Below are 22,246 nucleotides of genomic sequence, written 5' to 3' on the forward strand. Positions count from 1 at the left end.
AATCAGAATCAGGGCCTAAAATGAGTCATTATGCATCTGGGAATGAACCGGGTTGTCTGTTCTGGCTCATACGGCGTGGAGCGCTGCAGGGGCAGACACACAAAAAAAACGCACAACACAAGCCACCTGACACCTGCGCCGCCTTCCTGCGCTATCGATCCCCCGAGCGCTCGGCCCGTCTAATGCACGGCTGCTCGGCCCAAACATCACTTATCACGAGCATCCCAGAAGAGAGGCGTCCCTCCCCCCCCCCCCCCCCCCCCCCCACCCCCGCCAACCGGGAGGAGGACGCCTCGGCTGCATCGATCACAGAGCTCTTAACCTGCGTCTCCCCTTAAGTCACGTGTGCGTTTCAGGGAAAAAGGCTTCGATAGTCCAACCTTGAGTTGGTATAAAGTAAAACTACTGAGAGGCTCCCGGGGGGGCCTCAAACGAGCGAGAAGCAAGTAACTCACCAAGTAACTAATGACCAAGTAATCTGGTTTATCTGGTCATCGTTTATTCATTGTTTGATGTTTCTTTTGATCCGTGAAATGCGTGAAAATAAATGCTGTTATTGGAGGAAAAAGATGCTCACATTTCACCAGGCAACATCCAATCAATCGATGACAGATCAATGTCCACAGAAACCTTGTGTTGGTCAGCAAAGGATCCGTTTGTCTCCTGAAACACAGGTGATATGTGTCTGATCACAAGAGAACAATGGAAGCAGATCTTTGAAGCAGTTTTTCCTCATTCCCACATTAGCATCTCTAATTCATGATCCACTAACTATTATTTAGAATTATACTCTACTATTTATGGCGTATAACTGGTGTTCTGGGCCAACTGGAGGCCTCCCAGTGAGTGTCAAAGAACCACCTGCTGATCTTAGGAGGAGATGGAGACGGGAGAACGGGGGCGCTAGTTTAACCCCCCCCCCCCCCCCCGCCCCCCCAGCTGGGACCAGCCCAGTCTCCATGGCGATGGAGAAGCCCACATCGTGGCCGCCTCTGTCCGGTCAGGCCGATGGGTGAGACCGAGGCGAGGGGTAAGGAGGGAGGGAGGGAGGGAGGGAGGGGGGGGGAGGAGATCTGTGAGTCTCCTCCCATAATTAAGTTAGCGCGCTGCGCTTCAGGTCCATGTTGGCGGGGGCAAGCGAGGGAGTTTCCTTCAGTCGGTGGAGAAGCAGCTTCGCTCTCCCTCCTCTCTCCTCCGGTTGTTTCTGCGACTCATCCCTCGCCGGCGCCCAGCGACCTGCACTCACACACACACACACACACACACACACACACACACACACAGACGGGCTGACTCAAGACGAGCCGGGAGGGCAGGCAGCGGCGACAACAGCAGCACCACCTGCTTCGCCCTCCGCCACCACCAGCAGCAGCAGCAGCAGCAGCAGCCTCCGTCCGTCCCTCCGGCCCGGGACGCCGCCTCCGCTGCCACCATGTGCGACTGCTTCCACCTGGCGTTCCCCAACTGGCAGGCCGCCTCCTCAGGGACGGGTGGGCATCTTTCACTCCGCTCTCTCCTCCCTCTGTGACTTTGTGTGTGCCCCCCCCCAAGCAGAAGGGTTGCGTCTGTGTGAGTGCGCTGGTGCTGATGCTGAGTTGTGTTGCAGGGTGTGTCTGCAGGAGTGTTTGTCGATGGTGCCCCCCCCCACCCCCCCACCCCCTCCCTGCTGAGTGTTTGAAGCAGAGGCTGAAATGGGAGGCAGAGATAAAGCGAGAGAGAAAAAACTCCTAAAAATGGTTTTCCTGCTTTAAAGCTGCAGTTTTTGTGTGAAGGAGGGAAGAGAAGCTGCAACCGTTGACGTAGTAAAACAAGCAGGAGAAGTTTATTTAAGAATAGACGGGCGTTAGTAAGTTGGGGAAGATGTTCTACCTTCGTGGTTCCGTCTCACGGATGTTTTGATGGTGTAAATAAACGACATCGGAGCATCGCTGCAGCTGGTGAAAGTGATTCCAATGTGAGACGTGTTCCTGCTTGTGATCTGAGAAAGAAATAGAAATGTTTTTGATTAATTTGTAACGTTTAAATGGGAAATCTGTGAAAAAAAGGATTTATTACATTTCCCTGGAAATAGTTCCTGGAGATGTAATTTACACATTTGTGTTTTATTCTCTTGTATATTTTCCCGACGGTTGGTACGAGTCGCTCTGAGGAGCTTCTGGAGATCAGAATGAATCCAACAGGGCGCAGCATCACTGACATGACGGGTGGATGATTTAAGCAGAGCATCACCACCCCTCCCCCTGGAATCCATGAACCTCGTCATTACACTACTTTGGCTCTGTGTTCATCACAGTACAATGATAGTAAAAACATTGTTGTTGTGCATCACTTTGGGCTTGTGTTGAAGTTGGCTGTATGTTTTTACGTTCCTTTTACCCACGATTCTCATTCGGCTGCTGCTTGTTTTTATAAGAGAGGTTTGCGTTGCCGTCAGAAGCTTCAGGTGGCGCTCAAGGTCAGAGAGACAGAGAGAGAGAGAGAGAGAGAGAGAGAGAGCTTAGCTCACTGCTGGGGGGGGGGCAGACAGAGAGGCCGATGGGCTCAGCAGTGGAGCAAACCCTCCTCTTGAATCAATGTCCCGCCCCTGAGATGGTTTCAATGTGACGCTGCTGTCACTCAGGGCCCGAGGAGTCAGTCTGCTTCTTGGTTTACCGTCATTAAAGAGAAACCAAACGTGGTCGATGTCAGTGAACGACTTTGAGCGACTCAAATGATTCCCTCCGCGCTGCAGGCCTGCTGGCTGTTTGCAACCCCCCTCCCCCGCCCTAAATAATAACGTGTACAGGAACATGAAGATGAGATGTTTGCAGCACATTCGTTAGATGGAAAGCATGCGGTCTCATGTTCGTCTAATCCGTACAGAAAATCTAATCTTTGCTTCGTTCACTCAAATCTGATTACCATCTGGATGCAAACAAACAGACTTCTAGTGAAAAGGAGCTTGTGTCAGCTCGCACAAAAACACAGGGGGGGGGCAGGGGGGGGGGCTTCCAGGTGTTTTTCAACAGGAAACACAAAGTGGAGCAGAGGAGCTGAGGAGAAGCTGCTGCCACGATGAGTCTGGGTTTTTATGGTGCTTTCGGGGGGGGGGGGGGGTAGTGCATGTGTGGGATGTTGTCGATGACACACCGGTCGCGGTGCCACACCCAAGAATCCGAAGCTGCAGCAAAACCCGAATATGAATCATGCAGGATGCGCCCCACTAAAGGCGTCTTAATCCGACCATCACGGGCCCATCAGAGTGTAATCTGTGACTAGTCAGACACGTCTACGGTTCGATTTCATTTTTGACATTTTCTGTGAGCAGTGGGAGCCGTTATCAGGCCCTCGGCTGCGCCCACATGACAAATATTTGAGAAAGGAGTTGGGAGCGTTAGGATCACTGGACGCCCGGCTGAATGAAGTGGTGAATCACTCGAGAAACGCAGCGTCCAGTCAGCAGAGCCTTCAATCCTTCACGCAAACACGGACGCAACGAATCTCCGGGAGCTGTGAGCAAAGCTAACACCAGCTTGCTAACATGCTAATATTGACATTGATGTAATGCGTTTAGGGTGTTTATGCACATTTTTTTGATTAAGGCTGATGTGAAATACAACAATTCCACCAGATTCCATCAAGTGCCTCTTGATTCATTACCTTCAATTCTAGTTAAATAAAAGTGTTTTGTTTCATTTCATTCATAACATCAAGTCTTTATAACATATCAGGTTTGTGGCTTTGCTTGTATTTCAAAGTACACACAGGATTAATCAAGGTGTTCTTCCCCTTTAAGTAGGGCTGGTATTGAGAAATGTGAATTGAAGTGTTTTCTTTAGGCTGGTGCAAAGTCAACATCACAACGTGATTAAGTTAAGTTAATTCCGTTTGGGAGGGAACACGAGTTCAGGCGAGGGGATGTCTGACCGCGAGCGCCCCGCCTCCTTCGTCCACCCGAGACCCGGCGAGTCACCTCTGACACTCGGTGGGACATGTTCAAAGCCTCCGTCTCTTCTCCGGGGGGCTAAACGAGCGGCGGAGGCAGGTAGGCGAGTCCTTTGATTCCACACACTGCGCCCTGGGAGCCGGACGCCCACAGAGGCTTTTGTTGTTGTTGTTGTTGTTGACCATCGTCAACAGGCGCCGCCTCGGGATCATTTTGAGTGTCGCGGATGCCGTTCGATAAGCTGCTCAAACTTTCTGGGTTCATCAAACCTGGAGGAGGAAACACACCCTGAAACCGGAGGAGTCTTAAATGCCTCCTAATGCACTTTACCCAGCGGCTCGGCACATGAGACACGTTAAAGCAGCACTTATCTTCAACACTGTGATGGAAGGTTGCTGAACATTTATAGAACTTTTCAGGGTTTCTAAATAAATACTGAATCCAAGTTATTTTCCAGATTACTTCATGTTAAGTTTAGTCTTTCTTTCTACTAAATCACTTCTTCTTGTTGTGTTTGTAAATGTTGAGGCTCTGGAGGCCTGTGAGTCCAACCGCAGTTATTTGATACTAATTTACAGCGAAACATCCGCTGATTAATGATACGAATTGAATATGAATTCATGAGACAACGAGGACTAAAGCCAGAAAACAAACATTTGAGTTATGTTTATATATTTGATCTATAATGTGTGATATAATGAAGCTCAGATCAAACTGGTTCAACTGGATTCAAATCAAACAGAGGTCAAGTGTCAGTGCGAGTAATAATACTACTACTAATAATCGGACTGACCACCCGGGCCTTTGAGTCTCATTCGGATCGATGCAGCGGATCACTTAGCACCGGGTTCCCGGGGGAATCGCTGCCGGGAAGAACTCTAAAGAGTCCCGTGGTCGGCTCCGGTGTCTCCAAACGACTGCAGGAGTCAGAGCGGCGCGGAGGTCTGCAGCCTCGCTGCTGGAAATACAAACAGAAAGTGCAAGAAGAAAGAATGTTGCTTTTCATTCATTCACGTAACAAAACTGAATAACACAACGGCCGACGATAAAATCAAGTAATATCGAACTTACAACTGAATGAAGCTCTACTTCTTACTAGGCACTTCTATTGTAAGCAGTTGTCATGGCAGCACTTATTTGGGTATTTATGTCTTTTTTTCTGTGTTTCCTGTCAACAGGAGCCGGTCGAAGGCTGAGGGCACCAGAGGACGACTCGGTGAGTGACTCGTTGATCGTGTCTCTCAGCCTCAAACAGGACATCTGTTGACCTGTTGATTAAATATGTGACACGTCGAGGGAACCGTTCGGTGTGGCACAGCTTACTATTTACAATGTGCTCGACCTAAAGGCCAACTATGTGAGCCGATAAGCTTAATTCATTGATAGGATGTGAATGGAAGTCGACTTGCTACTCATTAGCTGCTGAAAAAAAACGTGGGTCAATAATAGGTATAAAAGGCTACTTACTTGTTTTAGCATTAATCACAGCGTGATGTCTGAGGCTGACGGGACTTTTCTAATCTAGTGGTGAAAATTAAGAGATCATTGAGAGTAATCTGTGTATCTGTACCAAATTATCTGAGAATAAATGCAATTATTTTAGAGCTGTTTTGCTGTTAGACTGACGGACCAGCCAACACACTACTAATGTGACAATCATTAAATGCCACACAGCAAATTGCCCACGCAGTGCTTCCTCTGGCATTGCGAGGCGTTATCACACTATTTCTCATACAGTTCTCTCCACAAGCTGGCACAGTGGTGGGATTTTAAACAATAAAACTGTTTTCCAGGTAGCTGAAAAAAAGGAGACGCTGTTCTCGCTTGAGATGACTTAATATGATCATTAATGTTTTTTCAATAGAAACGTATTGTGATGAAATCACATGTTGAGTTGACGCACTTGTGATTTACAAAAAGGAATTATATCGGGATCAGGTCTTAAAACCTGCATTCTTTTGAATATCCACCAGGGGGCGACTCCTCTGGTCCCACTTCTCTCTTGATTGATTCCCTCAGTAAACATTGCAAACATGAATTCATGCTCTCACTTGGTCTCTTCTTCAATACACCATGATGTTCATTTAGTAAATGATGTTCCAAACAGACCACAAAGCAGGGGATGCTTTAGGGCGGGGCTTACTGTGATTGACACGTTGCCGTCTCTACATCGCTCCTCCGCATTACAGATGCTGTCACTTCCGTTTTTTTTGTAGCTAAAAAACAGCAACGCGGCAAAGGCAGTATTATAGTTAGACCGCAACGCTGAAATCTGCTAAATCAAAACTTAAAAACCTCCGTCCAGAAACCGATGAACAACATCGCCATGACTACGTCCCCTTATTCTTACGTACAGTCTGTGATCGGGATAGAATATTTCCACCACATCGACCTCTGTTGGAAACCAAGCAACATTTTAACATGTTTTTTTCCCTGCAGACATGTGACGAGCCATCTCAGTTCACGGAGAGACCGCGGCCTCAAGGATCGTCCCCCGTCGAGGAGTACCCCGAAACCGAAAAATACAGTGACAGTGACAAAGAGGTACGCAGCTCCAACACAACAACAACTACAACCATGTTTACATGCATTTAAATAACCAAGTATTCAGTTCACAGATCCACATCCAGCACAGATCACTGGGTTTCATTTCATTTCTCACCTCGAATGGTGAAACCTTTATGGTGACGTTTAAGAAATTTGGCTGCCAGAGGCTGTGACCTGGTTACTTAAAACAGTTAGCAAACACACAGGCTCATTCTACGGGCTACTTCAACACCTGTGGAAGTTAGAAAAATAAGCTTATGACCAAGAGAAGCAGGCCTGTGTATTTGGGTCATTTATAATCACATGGAGCTATTCGAAGGCCAAAATCGAAATATGGAGGAGAGTATTTAATGAGTAGAACAGTAACCTGTGAAAGTGGGCCGCATAAGTGTCGGCAATTAATCAAAGATAACATTGTATTCTGTGTTTGATTAGATGTTCTATTAGTTACTTTGTAATAGGCCTCACCCATTGGAGACAATCAAATCCCACGTCGCGATCCCAGTGAAGTCTGAATCACGATGTTTACACATGGTGGTGTTAAAAGAACAAACTCTCACCCAAACGCGCTACAATCCAAATCTCGTTCTTCCAGTCGCACGCTCACTACTTTCCCAACACAGGCACTGTGATCACGTGCAGGAGATTCTTTTACTGCTTTCACCGTGGATCCGAGCGGGAAAAAAAGGTTTTCTTCAAGAATTCCAGGTAAAACGCGGTGAGAAAGTAATACACAAATGGTTCTTTAAAGGTTGAAGTATCCTTTTGTTTGCATTTGTCCCATAAACACAACGTCATGTGAATGAAATGAAACTCTATTGAGTGCACAAAATGATAATTGAGCGTCATCATTGACCCCATCAGATGTATGGCTTTGTATTTGTGTCCAGTCAACAAAAGCAAGGTTTAAGATCGGCTTTCTGTTTTGTTTGTTGTTGCATATTGAAATATTGATCCAGACTCAGCTACTTCCATGGAAGAACGTGTGCGCATTAGCTCTCCTCTCGGTGGAAACGCTTTTTACAGCTCGTCTGTTTTTTGTGTTCAGTTAGAATTCCAATTTCCTTCTATTTCTCTTTCAGTGTGAAGCGGAGCATGACCCGCACCACAAGAGAGGGAGTGGAAAGAAGACTAAGAAGTCTGGGCTCGGGTCCATGTTTGAAAAGCGTTCAACTTCGAAGATGAGCAAACTGAAGGTGAGATATTCCCTCTCTGTGACAACAGCCCAACTCCGGGGAAAAGGATTCAATCCAGGCCTACTTCGATTTGTGTTCGTGCAGGAAGATCACTGTCCCGAATCTGGAGTGATAGTGAAAACGGCCAAAGGCGGATGTGCAGAAGGTCTGGTCTATGGCGGAGGGGGCAAAGAGGGAATCTTCATTAAGGAGGTGGTACCGGAGTCACCTGCCTCAAAAAGTCTAGAACTGAAAGAAGGTAAACTACCATTTGGAAATGAGAAGCAATCATAGCAGCATTTTATTTTCTCCTGTTTAGAATGTTGTCCAAATTCTTTGAATTTAAAATCCTATTACAAGTATCTACTGTGGATATTGTTGTTTATCGACATTTCTATGGATACGAATGACATTCCATTAACCCAAAGAAGCTTGTGGAAGTATTTCTGTTGATATGATTCCCCTGTAGCACACAGACCCTGCAGCTATCTGTGCTTCTGGAAAGTTTTCCTCTTGTTTACGCAGGTGATCAGCTCCTGAGCGCCACTGTGTACTTTGACAACGTGTCGTACGAGGACGCCATTCAGATTCTGGAGCACTCTCAGGCGTACAAAGTGAAGCTCTGCCTGAAGCGCAAACCAGACGTCACAGAGACTGAATCAGCCATCGAATCCGACGTCATCCCTGTAACTATTTTCACGTTGTCGAGACTCTTTGTGGGAAACAAAAAAACACCATTTGAGGGGGGGCATAAAAATGACATTTTTCCTTTTTCTGTTGCTTATCAGGAGGAAGACGTCTACGCTCCAGAAATGAGGGAGCAAGGGAAAACCAAAAGGCGTGCCGAAGCCCGCATTTCATGGCCTAAGTTTCCCTCTTTTGGAAAAGGACGCAAGTCCCGTTTCACACGGTCGCACAGCTCCTCCGAGGCCGACGAGCAGAAGAAGCTCGAGCTCAGTCCCACTACAAGTGACACAGAGTCCCCTATCAAATCCCAGGATGCTCTAAAAGGCAAGAAGAAGCATAAAATAAAGCTTTCTGGTCTAAAAAAGAGAGGCAGAGTCAGTTCATCGGAAGACCAGGACACTGACGCACCGGCATCTGCTCAGATGGCTTCGCCTGAGTGCCTTGAAAGCCCCTCAGGAGAAACACCTCAAGTATACGTGACAGAGGACCCGAATGAAGTGGAGGACGTGAGACTTGATCAAGAACTGACTGAAGTTCAAAGTGTTTCACACAAGGTGGAACTCATCACTATAGCTAGCTCTTGGAAAACCGAAGATCTAACCATGGCTCTGACAGGTCAAGAAGATTCCTCTGGTATCAAGTCCCCCGATGGGAAGAAAAATAAGAGAGAACTGTCTCAATTGAAAATGAAGATTTTGGGGAAGGATAAATCGCACAAGAAAGATACAAAAGCAAAATCCTCTCCAAAAAGATTGAGGACGCTCGGGGGAAGTGTTGAAAAAGCAGACAAACCTGAAATCGGAAAATCGGAATCACACACAAAACTACTGGGAAATCAACTTGATGCCAACAACCAAGTGATTAAAATGAGCGTATCACAGGGGGAACTTGAGATATCTAACGTTGCATTAATACAAAAATCTCCGCAGAAAGGCTCAGAGAAAACAAAGAAAGGTAAGGATGTTAAACCGAAACAGGAAACAAAGAAAGATCCAACATTCAAACTGCCTAAAATAGGCTTCCGTGACATCGCCAGTGAGGAAACCATCACAAAAGTGAATGCAGAAGATCAAGAAGATCCTTATCAGCAACTGACAAAAAGGATTCCCAGAACAAAACTTCCCAAACGTGAAGACATTGAGATTCCAGGCATGGAGGACATGTCCAAGAGGACCAGACCCAAAAAAATGAAAGAGCCTAAAACAGTTTTTACTGGACATCATGAGGACATTCAAGCTGAAAGTGTACAAATGTTAATTGATGTCGACCGAGTGAAAGAGGCAGTTTCAAAATTGCCTGGATTTAAGCTACCAAAGGTTGACACTAGTGGAATGCCTATTCCTGAAGAAATTACTGTCATCGACGCAAATGCACAAAGAATATCTGTGAAAACACCCACTAAAACAAAACACGACGCACACTTGAGTAAGTTTGAAGTTACTGGCTCTCCAGACTTCTCCAAGACTACAATGAAATTACCAAAGATCAGACCTGATTATTTAGCCTCGGAGGAAATTTTAACCGTGACCCAGGTGGATTCAAAGAAGCCTGGAAAGGAATACAAAGCCGAGCCAAACAGAAAAAGTGACGAAGAGGTTTATAAAAGAGAACATATCATAATACCTGGAAAAGAAACCGCTCAAGAAAAAGCCATCCTTCAGACACAAGAAACACAAGGCCAAGAAGGCATCAAGTCTGAATACACATCAGCAGCAACATTCAAAACAAAGAGGGAAATTGTAACAATGCCCAGCTTTGGAATTACAAAACCAGACATTAAGATCCCTGACGTTGGAATTTACTTACCAAAACAAAATATCTCTGAGCAAAAAGTGGACAACATAATGGGAGAAAGAACTATATTCCTCCAAGGGGAAGAAACTCCAAAGACAGAAACAAGAAATGAGATTGAAGGAGTCCCATTGGATGTCAAAATACCTGAAATGGAAGGAATAGAATACATTGATTCAGTCGAAGGTTCACCAGTCATAAAGGATGGCGGGGTTAAGCTTTCAGGTTTCGGTGTTAATCTTAATGCTCACATCCCCTGTCCAGATGTCGGAGGAGAAGTAAAAGTTGATGAAGCCAGCAAGGAGACATTCAAACTACCAGAAATTGAAGAAGGAACTCCGGACATCAGCGTAAATGTGCCACATGCAAATGAGGACATAAACATTGATGAGGCTGAGTTAAAAACACTTAAAATGGGGGGGAAAAGTGTTGAATTCGATCTTCCAAATCTCTGCATCTCCATGCCAGAGGTGAAGGAACCTAAAATTGACTCAAGTCTATCAAAAAAAGACGTTGATTTCACAAAGAATCTGGGTATTACAGTTGAGGGCAAAACCCCAGAGATTTATGAACAGGATATTAAAATATCGACATCAAAATTTAGGAAGCCAACAGTTGAAGTTAGTACTCCAAACATGTTTGTGGAAGTATCTGACACGAACAAAGATGTCAAGATTGACAGAGCTGACATTGACAGGCCTGCAGTTAACATTGAATCACCTAGTGTTGAGATTGAGGGTCAATCAATAGATTCGAAAGCAATAGGACCAGATCAGGAGGGTAAGGGAAGCAAGTTTAAAATGCCACATCTCAGGTTCTCTATGCCTAAAGTAATAGGGCCTCAAATTAATTTAAGTTCAACAAAGAAAGATGTAGATGTCACACTATCAGAAACCAGTGCTGAAATCAAACTCCCAAAATCCCCTCAAATTGATGCAGGTCATGGAAAAGAAGTCTTGATTCCGGAGATGAAAGTGCAAGTTAAAAAGTCAGATTTAGAAATGAAGCCTTTGCAAAGTGATGTTGAAATTGACATGCAAGGAAGCAAGTTTAAAATGCCAAAGTTGGGAATGTCAATGCCAAAAGTTCAAGGGCCTGAAATTACCTTTGGCTTATCGAGGAAAGATTTAGATGTCATGCCGGCAGAACCCAAAATTGAAGTAAAAGTCCCTGAAGTTGAAATGAAAGAACCCACTGCTAAGGTAGAAATTAAATCTCCTGAAAAAAGTACAGAAATATCACCATCACAATTTAAGATGCCGATGTTCAAACTACCAAAAATTGCAGTTGGAACGCCAAACCTTTCTGTAGAAGTACCTGAAATGGATAAATATGTCAAAATTGATGGAGCTGCTATGGATATCCCTGAAGAAGGGTCTGCAATTAACATTGCAGCACCCAGCATTGACATTGAGGGCCCTTCAATGGATATGAAGACTACGGGAGCTGAACAAGAGGACATAGGAAGCAAGAATAAAATGCCTCATCTTGGTTTTTCCATGCCAAAAGTGAGGGGACAAAAAATTGATTCAAGCCTACCAGAGAAAGACAACGTTGATGCAAAGGTTGAACTTGGAAAAGTAGATGTTTCGATTCCAGAGGCTAAGATGGACATTATAAGGCCTGACATGGAAATGCACTTTGTGCAGACTGATGATGAACTTGATGGACGAGAAGAAAGATTAAAAATACCAAAGTTTGGAATCAAAATGCCAAAAGTAAAAGGGCCAGAATTTGACTCGAGCTCATCAAAGAAAGACATGAATGTCCCTCACCAACCGATAACAGTTGGAGTCAAACATCCAGAAGCCCCTAAAATTCATGCCAGTCTTGGAAAAGCAGAAGTCTTGATACAAGGGGCTAAGATGGAGGATAAAAATCCCGAAATGGAAATCAATCCTTTGCAGACCGGCAGTGAACTTGAAGGACACAGAGGCAAGTTCCAAATGCCAAAGTTTGGAATCACAAAAGTAAAAGGACCTGAAATTGACTTAAGTTTCTCAAAGAAATACGTAGATGTGACACTACCACAGGCTGAATCTGAGGTTAAACTCCCGGAAGCTCCTAAAATTGCTGTTGATATGAAACCAGCAGAGTGTGAAGCAGAAATAGATGGACAAGGAGGCAAGTTCAAAATGCCAAGGTTTGGAATCTCAATGCCAGGAATAAAAGGACCTAAAATTGATTTAAGCTCATCAAAAAAAGATGTAGACATCTCATTACCAGAAGCCAAAGGTAAAGTCAATCTCCCTCATGTGGAACTCCAAGAAATGTCTACTGAAGTGGAAATCAAAGCTCCTGGGACTGAAACTCAAACAAGCAGTGTGAAAGAATCAACATCAAAATTTAAATTGCCCACATTCAAATTTCCTAAATTTGGAGCTGCTTCTAATTTAAGCACTGAAATACCTGAAATAGACAAAGAAATCACAATTGATGGCGCTGAGCTTGACTTTCCTGCACCACGCACAGATGTTGATGAACCAGGAGTTAAGGCAGAGGTCCATCTGCCAAAGCTTCACGTCAAAATACCCTCAGCTGGCGTTGTGATAGAACAGCCATGTGTTGAGGTAGATGCAAAACAGAAAAAAAACAGGTTTTCACTGCGCGGATTTTCTTTTTCAAAAACAAGTGTCAAAGCCCCAGAAGTTGACGCCAATCTTCAGGATTTCAATGCTCCAATCCCAGAGGGAAATGTGGAAGTGAACAGAGAGGAATTGGAACTACCAGAGAAAGAACCTCAAGTGGAAATCAAAGCTCCTAAGCTCAAGATTGAAACAAAGGGTACTGAAGGTTCACCGTCAAAATATAAGATGCCAACATTGAAATTACCTAAATTTGGATTTGGTTCACCAAGTGCCATCATCGATGTGACCAACAAAGAGGTCAACATTGATAGAGCTGAAATTGAAACCCCTGATGAGGTTCTTGCAGTTGAAATTGCAGCACCCAGTATTGACATTAAAGACCCATCAATATATTTTAAAACTACCGGAACTGAACTTGATGGAAAAGAAAGCAAGTTTAAACTTCCAAGTCTCAGTTTTTCTGGGCCTCAAATAAAACACCCTGACATTGATTTAAGCTTATCAAAAAAAGATGCAGATGTGACTCTACCAGAAGCCAAAGCTGATGTCAAACTCCCTCATTTTCAGCTGAAAGGAACTTCTGCTATAGGGGAAATTGAACCTCCTGAGATCAAAGATGGGACAAAGGGTACAGAGGAATCACCATCCAAATTTAAGATGACAACATACAAATTACCAAAATTTGGAGTTGGAATTCCAAGTGCCACCATTGAAGTGCCCGACAAAGAAGTCATAATCGATGGAGCTGATGTTAAAATTCCTGAAATTGACATTGAGGCATTCACCACTGATATTAAAGACCCATCAATTGAACTTGCAAAAGGTAGCAAGTTTGAACTTCCAGGTTTTGGTTTTTCTGGGCCTCAAATCAAACAGCCTGACATTGATTTAAGTTTATCAATGAAAGATGCAGATGTAACTCTACCAGAAGCCAAAGGTGATGTCAAACTTCCTGATGTTGAACTAAAAGAAATGTCTTCTGAAGTAGAAATTAAAGCTCCTCAGATCAAGATTGGAATAAAAGCTAGAGATGGATCACCATCTAAATTTAAGATCCCGACATTGCTTGACGTTGCAGCACCAGGCATTGACATTGACGACCCATCAATAGAAATTGAGGGAAAAGGGAGCAAGTTCCAACTCCCAAGTCTCAGTTTTTCTGGGCCTCAAATCAAACGGCCTGACATTGATTTAAGCCTATCAAAGAAAAATGTAGATGTTACTCTACCAGACCCCGAAACGGATGTCAAGTTACCTGACGTTGAACTGAAAGAAACGTCTGCTGAAGTAGAAATAAATGCTCCTGAGATCAAGATTGGGACGACGGGTACAGATGGATCACCATCAAAAGTCAAGATGCCAACATTGAAATTACCAAAATTTGGAGTTGGAACTCCACGTGCCACCATTGAAGTGCCTGATCTGGATGGAGACATAAATATCGATGGAGCTGACATCAAAATTCCCAAAGAGGTTCTTGCAGTTGAGGTTGCAGCACCCAGCATTGACATTGAAGACCCATCAATTGAACTTGAAGGAAAAGGGAGCAAGTTCAAACTCCCAAGTCTCAGTTTTTCTGGGCCTCAAATCAAACGGCCTGACATTGTTTTAAGCCTATCAAAGAAAAATGTAGATGTGACTCTACCAGACCCCCAAGCTGATGTCAAAGTACCAGATGTTGAACTGAAAGAAACGTCTGCTGAAGTAGAAATAAATGCTCCTGAGATCAAGATTGGGACGACGGGTACAGATGGATCACCATCAAAATTCAAGATGCCAACATTCAAATTACCAAAATTTGGATTTGGTACTCCAAGTGCCACCATTGATATGCCTGACAAAGACGTCAAAATCGAAGGAGCTGACATAGATATTTCCAAACAGGTTCCTGGAATTGACATTGCAGCACCCACCATTGACATTAAAGACCCATCAATTGAACTTGAAGCAAAAGGAAGCAAGTTTAAACTTCCAGGTTTTGGTTTTTCTGGGCCTCAAACCAAACAGCCTGAAATTGATTTAAGTTTATCAAAAAAATATGTAGATGTGACTGTAACCGAAGCCAAAGGTGATTTCAAACTGCCTGATGTTGAGCTGAAAGAAAATTCTGCTGAAGTGGAAATTAAAGATCCTGAGATCAAGATTGGAACAACGGGTACAGATGGATCACCATCAAAATTCAAGATGCCAACATTCAAATTACCAAAATTTGGATTTGGTACTCCAAGTGCCACCATTGAAATGCCTGACAAAGACGTCAAAAACGAAAGAGCAGACATAGATATTTCCAAACAGGTTCCTGAAATTGACATTGAAGCACCCACTATTGACATTAAAGACCCATCAATTGATCTTGAAGCAAAAGGAAGCAAGTTTAAACTTCCAGGTTTTGGTTTTTCTGGGCCTCAAATCAAACAGCCTGACATTGATTTAAGTTTATCAAAAAAAGATGTAGATGTGACTATACCAGAAGCCAAAGGTAATGTCAAACTGCCTGATGTTGAGCTGAAAGAAAATTCTGCTGAAGTGGAAATTAAAGCTCCTGAGATCAAGATTGTGACAAAGGGTGGATCACCATCAAAGTTTAAGATGCCCACATTCAAATTACCAAAATTTGGAGTTGGAACTCCACATGCCACCATAGAAGCTCCTGATCTGGATGAAGACATCAATGTCGATGGAGCTGACGTCATAATTCCTGAAGAGGTTCTTGCAGTTGAGGTTGCATCACCCAACATTGGCATTGACGACACAGCAATTGAACTTGATGGAAAAGGAAGAAAGTTCAAACTCCCAAGTCTCAGTTTTTCTGGGCCTCAAATCAAACGACCTGAAATTGATTTAAGCCTATCAAAGAAAAATGTAGATGTGACTCTACCAGACCCCCAAGCTGATGTCAAACTACCAGATGTTGAACTGAAAGAAACGTCTGCTGAAGTAGAAATAAATGCTCCTGAGATCAAGATTGGGACGACGGGTACAGATGGATCACCATCAAAATTCAAGATGCCAACATTCAAATTACCAAAATTTGGAGTTGGAACTCCACGTCCCACCATAGAAGGTCCTGATCTGGATGGAGACATAAATATCGATGGAGCTGACATTAAAATTCCCAAAGAGGTTCTTGCAGTTGAGGTTGCAGCACCCAGCATTGACATTGAAGACCCATCAATTGAACTTGAAGGAAAAGGGAGCAAGTTCAAACTCCCAAGTCTCAGTTTTTCTGGGCCTCAAATCAAACGGCCCGAAATTGATTTAAGCTCATCAAAGAAAAATGTAGATGTGACTGTATCAGACCCCCAAGCTGATGTCAAACTACCAGATGTTGAAATGAAAGAAACGTCTGCTGAAGTAGAAATAAATGCTCCTGAGATCAAGATTAGGACGAGGGGTACAGATGGATCACCATCAAAATTCAAGATGCCAACATTCAAATTACCAAAATTTGGATTTGGTACTCCAAGTGCCACCATTGAAATGCCTGACAAAGATGTAAAAATCGAAGGAGCAGACATAGATATTTCCAAACAGGTTCCTGAAATTGACATTGCAGCACCCCACATTGACATTGAAGACCCATCAATTGAACAAGAAGTAAAAGGAAGCAAGTTCAGACTTCCAGGTTTTGGTTTTTCTGGGCCTCAAATCAAACAGCCTGACATTGATTTAAGTTTATCAAAAAAAGGTGTAGATGTGACTGTACCAGAAGCCAAAGGTAATGTCAAACTGCCTGATGTTGAGATGAAAGAAAATTCTGCTGAAGTGGAAATTAAAGCTCCTGAGATCAAGATTGTGACAAAGGGTGGATCACCATCAAAGTTTAAGATGCCCACATTCAAATTACCAAAATTTGGAGTTGGAACTCCACGTGCCACCATAGAAGCTCCTGATCTGGATGAAGACATCAATGTCGATGGAGCTGATGTCAAAATTCCTGAAGAGGTTCTTGCAGTTGAGGTTGCATCACCCAGCATTGGCATTGAAGACACAGCAATTGAACATGATGGAAAAGGAAGAAAGTTCAAACTCCCAAGTCTCAGTTTTTCTGGGCCTCAAATGAAACGGCCTGACATTGATTTAAGTTTATCAATGAAAGATGTAGATGTAACTCTACCAGAAGCCAAAGGTGATGTCAAACTACCTGATGTTGAACTGAAAGAAACGCCTTCTGAAGTAGAAATTAAAGCTCCTCAGATCAAGATTGGAACCAAAGCTACAGATGGATCACCATCAAAATTTAAGATGCCGACATTCAAATTACCAAATTTTGGAGTTGGAACTCCACGTGCCACCATAGAAGCTCCTAATCTGCATGGAGACATCAATATTGATGGAGGTGATGTCAAAATTCCTGAAGAGGTTCTTGCAGACATTAAAGAAGATGGTGCTAATTTAAAATTACCAGAAGTAAAAGCTGAAGTAATACCCCTTGTTGTTGAAAACAACGAGCCCTTAGGTTCTATTTCAGTATTAGAGGCAGAAATGATCGAGGGTGATGCAAAGTTGAAAAAGACAGGCTGGACAATGCCAAAGTTTTCCTTTTCAAAGACAAGCATGAAGGGCCCTGAAGGTGATGTCAACCTCGATGCCCCAAAAGATGATGTTACACTACCAGCGGCCAAAATGGAGGTACATCTTCCAGATATTGATATCGAAGAATCCTCTGGTATTTCAATAGAGGGGGCACCTGCTACTGAACTTGATTCTAAATTGAAAAAGTCAAGGTTTTCATTGCCCAAATTTTCATTTTCAAAGCAAAGTGCAAAAGAGTTTGAATTTGATGTCAGTCTCCCAGTTACTGATGTGGAAGTGAAACAACCTGAAGAGGAGCTTTCACCACCTGAAGGTGATGCAGAATTAGAGAGGCAGGAAAGCAAGTTTAAAATGCCCAAGTTTGGCATCTCAATGCCAAAAGTAAAAGGACCGGAAATTGATTTGAGCTTATTAAATAAAGCTGTAGATGTCACATTACCCAATGCCAAAGCTGAAGCTCAACTTCCAGATGCCAGAATAAAACATGCATCTGCTACAATGGAAATTAAAACTCCTGAGATTGAAGCTCCAACTGGTAACGTGGAAGGATCCCCGTCAAAACTTAAAATGCCAAAATTCACATTGCCCAAATTCGGAGATGCTACTTCAAAGGTCAGTGTGGATGTACCAGATGTGGACAAAAAGATCAAAATTGGCGGAGGTACAGTGGAGGGCACAACACCTAACATTGACGGCCTTTCTGTAGATGTGAAAGCTGAAGGAAGTGAAGTGGGAGGGTCAGGAAGCAAGTTTAAAATGCCAAAGTTTGGTATCTCAATGTCAAAAGTGAAAGGGCCTGAAATTGATTTAAGCCTATTAAAGAAAGATGTAGATGTTACATTACCAGAAGCAAAAGCTGAGGTCAAACTACCCAGTGTTGAAGTCAAAGAACCCGAAGCCTTCATTTCCGCATCAGATTCCCCAACAGTTGAAGTAGAAACCAAGATGAAACGATCAAATTGGACATTCCCAACATTTTCCTTTTCAAAGACAGGTGGTAAAATCCCAGATGAAGATGTTGACCTTGAAAAACCCAAAGTTGATGTTACATCAACAGAGGCCAAAGCAGACGTCCCACAACCTTCAGGGGAGATTTTAATGGAAGAGCCATCTGTTGCAGAACCTGATGCAAACTTACAGAAAAATAAATTTTCTCTACCCAGATTCTCTTTTTCAAAGTCAAGTGTCAAAGCACCCCAAGTCAGTGCAGAGCTTCCATGTGTGGACATTTCTCTTCCAGAGGGACAAGTGATAGTAAAACAACCTGAAATGCACATCAAAGCTCCCGCGATTGAATCTGAACTTGATGAGCAAGGAAGCAAGTTTAAATTTCCAAAGTTTGGCATTGCACTTCCAAAAGCAAAAGGACCTGGAGAAGAGTTGAAGACCTTTCAGGAAGATGCAGTGATCTCGCTGCCAGAAGTTAAAGCAGAGGTCAAATTTCCTCAAACTGAAGTCAAAGTACCTTCAGCTACTGGGGAAATGAAAGCCTCTGAAGTTAAGTCAAAAGATGTTGAAGGATCATCAATGAAATTTAAATTGTCAGCTTTGAAGATGCCTAAATTTGGAGCGGCTACTTACGATGTAACTGTGGAAGCACCCAATGCAGAAAAAGTAGCTGAAACCGATGTAGTTAAACTTAAGGAGGATGTTACTGTCGACATCAAAGGTCTGAGCTCTGATATTAAATCAGATGTACATCCGGCAGCAATAACAGATTCTGAAACACCAAAGATTGAGACTGACGCCGTGGGTCTTGGCTCGCCAAGTAAATTCAAACTACCATCCTTCAAAATGCCAAAGTTGAGTTTCTCAAGAAACAACCCTGAAGATGAACATGTCCCTGTTCACATTGAAAGCAAAGAAGATCAACAAGAAATGAAAGTTGAGCCAAAAGAAGAGCGCAAATCACCAAAAGTGACTTTTGCTTTGAGTGAGGTCCTCAAGAATGTAGACGTCGAATATGATGTTCCGAAAACATCAGAAAATCTTGAGACCTCAAAGGAAGTTCATGAAACTGATGAGCCCAGCGGGAAGCGAGAAGAGACCAGGGGAAAAGTAACCAAGCAAGACCCTGCTAAAAGTCCAGAGAAAACCGGCTGGTTTAAATTCCCCAAGTTTGGCCTTTCCTCCCCATCAGAACCTGCCAGGACTTCTGAAAGAGATAAAAAGAGCCCGGAAGGGGAAACATTGGATGAGGAAATAAGCCCCACCTGTTCTGTGCAGTCATCAGACGCCTTCGCTGATATCAGCTCTGCGATGACAAGCGAGCACGTCGGCCTATCCTCATCTTCTCCGACCAAAGTCACCGTCAAGTACTCGGACCCCGACACTACCGCACGGCTAAGAGAGACGCACGGTAACATCATCACTTCCACCGCCAGGGCTGAGCTGATATCGGTTGAGCCCAACTTGCCTGAGAAAATCACCATTCTGTCGTCTGGAGTTTCGTCCTCGTCGGAGGACACGCTCAGACTGAAATCCGGAAACATTCACGTCATTACGTCGAATATTCAAGCCACACCGGAGGCGCAGCGTGCCAAACTCCTGACTGCAGTCCAAATGCAATCAGCGGGAGGCCTTCCCAGAGGACATGGGCCCGACGAAGGTCCACCACGGGCCACCGAGGGTTCACACGGCGGCAAGAAAACGGTCTTTGAGAGGCATTTCGTCACAGAAACATCATGTGAAACAAGCAAAAGCAAAGAAACAATTGTCATTACGAAACAAATCACACGTAGGTTCGACTCCCCTGAGCCCATCTCAGGCGAGACGGCTTCGTCCGTTCAGCGACTGAGAGACTCGGTGCACTCTGACAAAATGAGGTTCTTCGACGGTGCCACCGAGTGAAATAAATGTTGCCTAAATCACGTGTGAAGATACAGTCCGTCACGATCCAGCATTAGTGCCGCTGTGACAGAAAGTCAGTTTAAAAACCGGAAAAGGTTGTTAGGGTATAATTTACCCTTAGGGTCGGAAGATCACAGGAGTCTGGGGTTAACTTGTCGTCGACCAAAGAGACAGCTTCATGCTACTCACTGACAAGTCGTTGATAGGCGGTGTGACTGGGTCCCTTACAGCAACTTACAACAGGACTTATATAGAACACACAATACCCTCACTTATTGTGGTACAGGACAACAGTAAGTCATGTCTACTGTTCATCAAAACTTATATTATACTTATATTATACTTCCATAATTTTTTATGTGCAACAATGATCCAAATTACTACTTATTCATTAGATGATAATCACCAGTGCATTTGATTGAAAAATATTTAGTTTATCTGAATATGATTGTCTCCAAAAGCGTTGAATGTTAAAGGCTTACATTCCGAAATATGTTTACAATGATTTCACTATAAAGTTCACAGTAAAGACAACCTAAAAAACTATAGTGCAGTATGTGATGGATAAATGAATGTGTAAATGTATCACTGAGATATTCTTGTTGCTGAAGCTAAAATGTAAAGAAACAATAACAATGTTATAATGAAAATGCTTGGGATCAAACACAGCGTACTGCTTAGTACTGCTTAGTACTAAGTGTACTGCTGCAACTATATATTTTGTATTCACGTTTTGCTTAAAACCTAATTTGCTACAGGAAGAATATATTAACAGTTTGTTCTCTTATAATATATCAATGTACAAAGTGGGCTAATTAAACTGGCTGTGTAAATAGCTTTTAATGATCTCTGAAGTTACATATTGATTACTGCTCCTCTGATGCATTGTGTTTGCAAATTAATGCAAAATAAATCATATCGGTTATCTTGTGGCTGGCTCTGATGATGAAAGAATAATTATTTTGAGTCTTTCTTTTTTTATTGTTTCTTCTATTTGATCACCTAGAATTGTTCACATTTATCTACCAGGCAGTGATAATTATAATGATGATTTGCCTCAAATACCGTTTACAATATTAAAGTATTGTACACATTAATGCATCAATAATTATGAATCACTATAGTTTAGAAATAGGCTGTTCTCCACAACGAATGCCTTAGGAGATTTAGAGTGAGTTTTATGGTTTTAAAGTTACTTTGATAATAGTGTTTTCACCCAAAATATCTTAAAATATCTGCTTACCTGTTTCACCGGTGGTTTGTTGATTGGAAAACTCCTGATTGATGATGAGCCGATCTTTAATTAACGTTGCTCAACGTGATGACTTCAAAAGCACTGTGATTGGAAGCTGGATCCATGTATTTGTACACTAGAGGGAGACACAGCACACAAGTATATATTCACTATCAGTATGTTCTTGTGATAAAATGAGAAGTTAATTAATACGTACTATTAAGACGCAGTGGAACCTCTTAGCTTTAGCTAACTTGACTTAAGCTTCAATATTTCATTGCTAACGCTAAGCTACATGTATAAATATGTATATTCCAGAGCCTTCACTAGGTTTATGTCATCGTAACTACATAAAACAGGCTCATAAATATATAATATATTGGTGTGCACTTAAATTCGAGTTATAGCGTATACAATTCGGCTATTTAAAAGACAAATTAAGCTACATTTTTATCATCAATAGCTGCTCGTTTCGGCTCTAATACGTGCTGCCTTAACGTGTTCCTCGTAAATCCCACCCTCACGGACAGTGGCTTCATGAGCCGGACTTCCAAACTGCAAAACTTTGATCGATGGTCTTTAATCAAGGAAATAGATCGGTGTTGGGAATACGCTAAACAGAGTTGGATTAAGACCATATGATCAATTAATTAACATAATTTTGCCTCAATACACCAATGCATCACAGTTTTTTTTTTGTATAAAGTGAATAGTGCTAGTACTATATTTGCTAAATTTAAAAATGAAACGTACATTTTTACTTTTTTAGCATTTAAACTATCTTCTAAACCAGGACAGGATTTTTTCTCCCCTTTTGTATAGCCAGTTCTACTCAAAATAGAGCATCTGAATAAAGCTCCTCGCTTCGTCCACTCGTAATTCATATGTTTCCGGTTGCACGTGAACGCGGCAC

At 43.0% G+C, this 22,246-nt stretch overlaps 1 protein-coding gene and 1 long non-coding RNA gene across 2 annotated transcripts; one reads left to right on the forward strand and one right to left on the reverse strand.

Moving 5' to 3' along the window:
- The first annotated feature begins 1,079 nt into the window (after positions 1-1,079).
- On the forward strand, positions 1,080-21,029 carry LOC119227676 (neuroblast differentiation-associated protein AHNAK). The gene is made up of 7 exons (XM_037486680.2): positions 1,080-1,490; positions 5,104-5,141; positions 6,365-6,469; positions 7,555-7,668; positions 7,753-7,906; positions 8,173-8,333; positions 8,436-21,029. The coding sequence occupies exons 1-7, from the start codon at positions 1,433-1,435 to the stop codon at positions 20,097-20,099; spliced, it is 12,294 nt and encodes a 4,097-aa protein (XP_037342577.2). The 5' UTR covers positions 1,080-1,432; the 3' UTR covers positions 20,100-21,029.
- LOC119227677 (uncharacterized) lies at positions 1,678-21,828 on the reverse strand. Its single transcript, XR_005121370.2, has 5 exons — positions 21,551-21,828; positions 21,343-21,469; positions 4,719-4,883; positions 3,953-4,194; positions 1,678-1,978 (listed from the first exon to the last, which is right to left on the reverse strand). It is a non-coding gene; the product is annotated as an uncharacterized LOC119227677 (long non-coding RNA).
- Between the last annotated feature and the right edge of the window lie 418 nt (positions 21,829-22,246).

The sequence above is a fragment of the Pungitius pungitius genome, chromosome 14 (genome assembly GCF_949316345.1).
Source record: "Pungitius pungitius chromosome 14, fPunPun2.1, whole genome shotgun sequence".
In the NCBI taxonomy this organism is placed as follows: domain Eukaryota; kingdom Metazoa; phylum Chordata; class Actinopteri; order Perciformes; family Gasterosteidae; genus Pungitius; species Pungitius pungitius.

Coding starts and splice junctions, on each gene's coding strand:
- LOC119227676 (XM_037486680.2), top strand. CDS start 1,433: ATGTGCGACTGCTTCCACCTGGCGTTCCCCAACTGGCAGGCCGCCTCC. Junction 1,491..5,103: donor GGCCGCCTCCTCAGGGACGG/GTGGGCATCTTT, acceptor TCCTGTCAACAG/GAGCCGGTCGAAGGCTGAGG. Junction 8,334..8,435: donor TCGAATCCGACGTCATCCCT/GTAACTATTTTC, acceptor GTTGCTTATCAG/GAGGAAGACGTCTACGCTCC.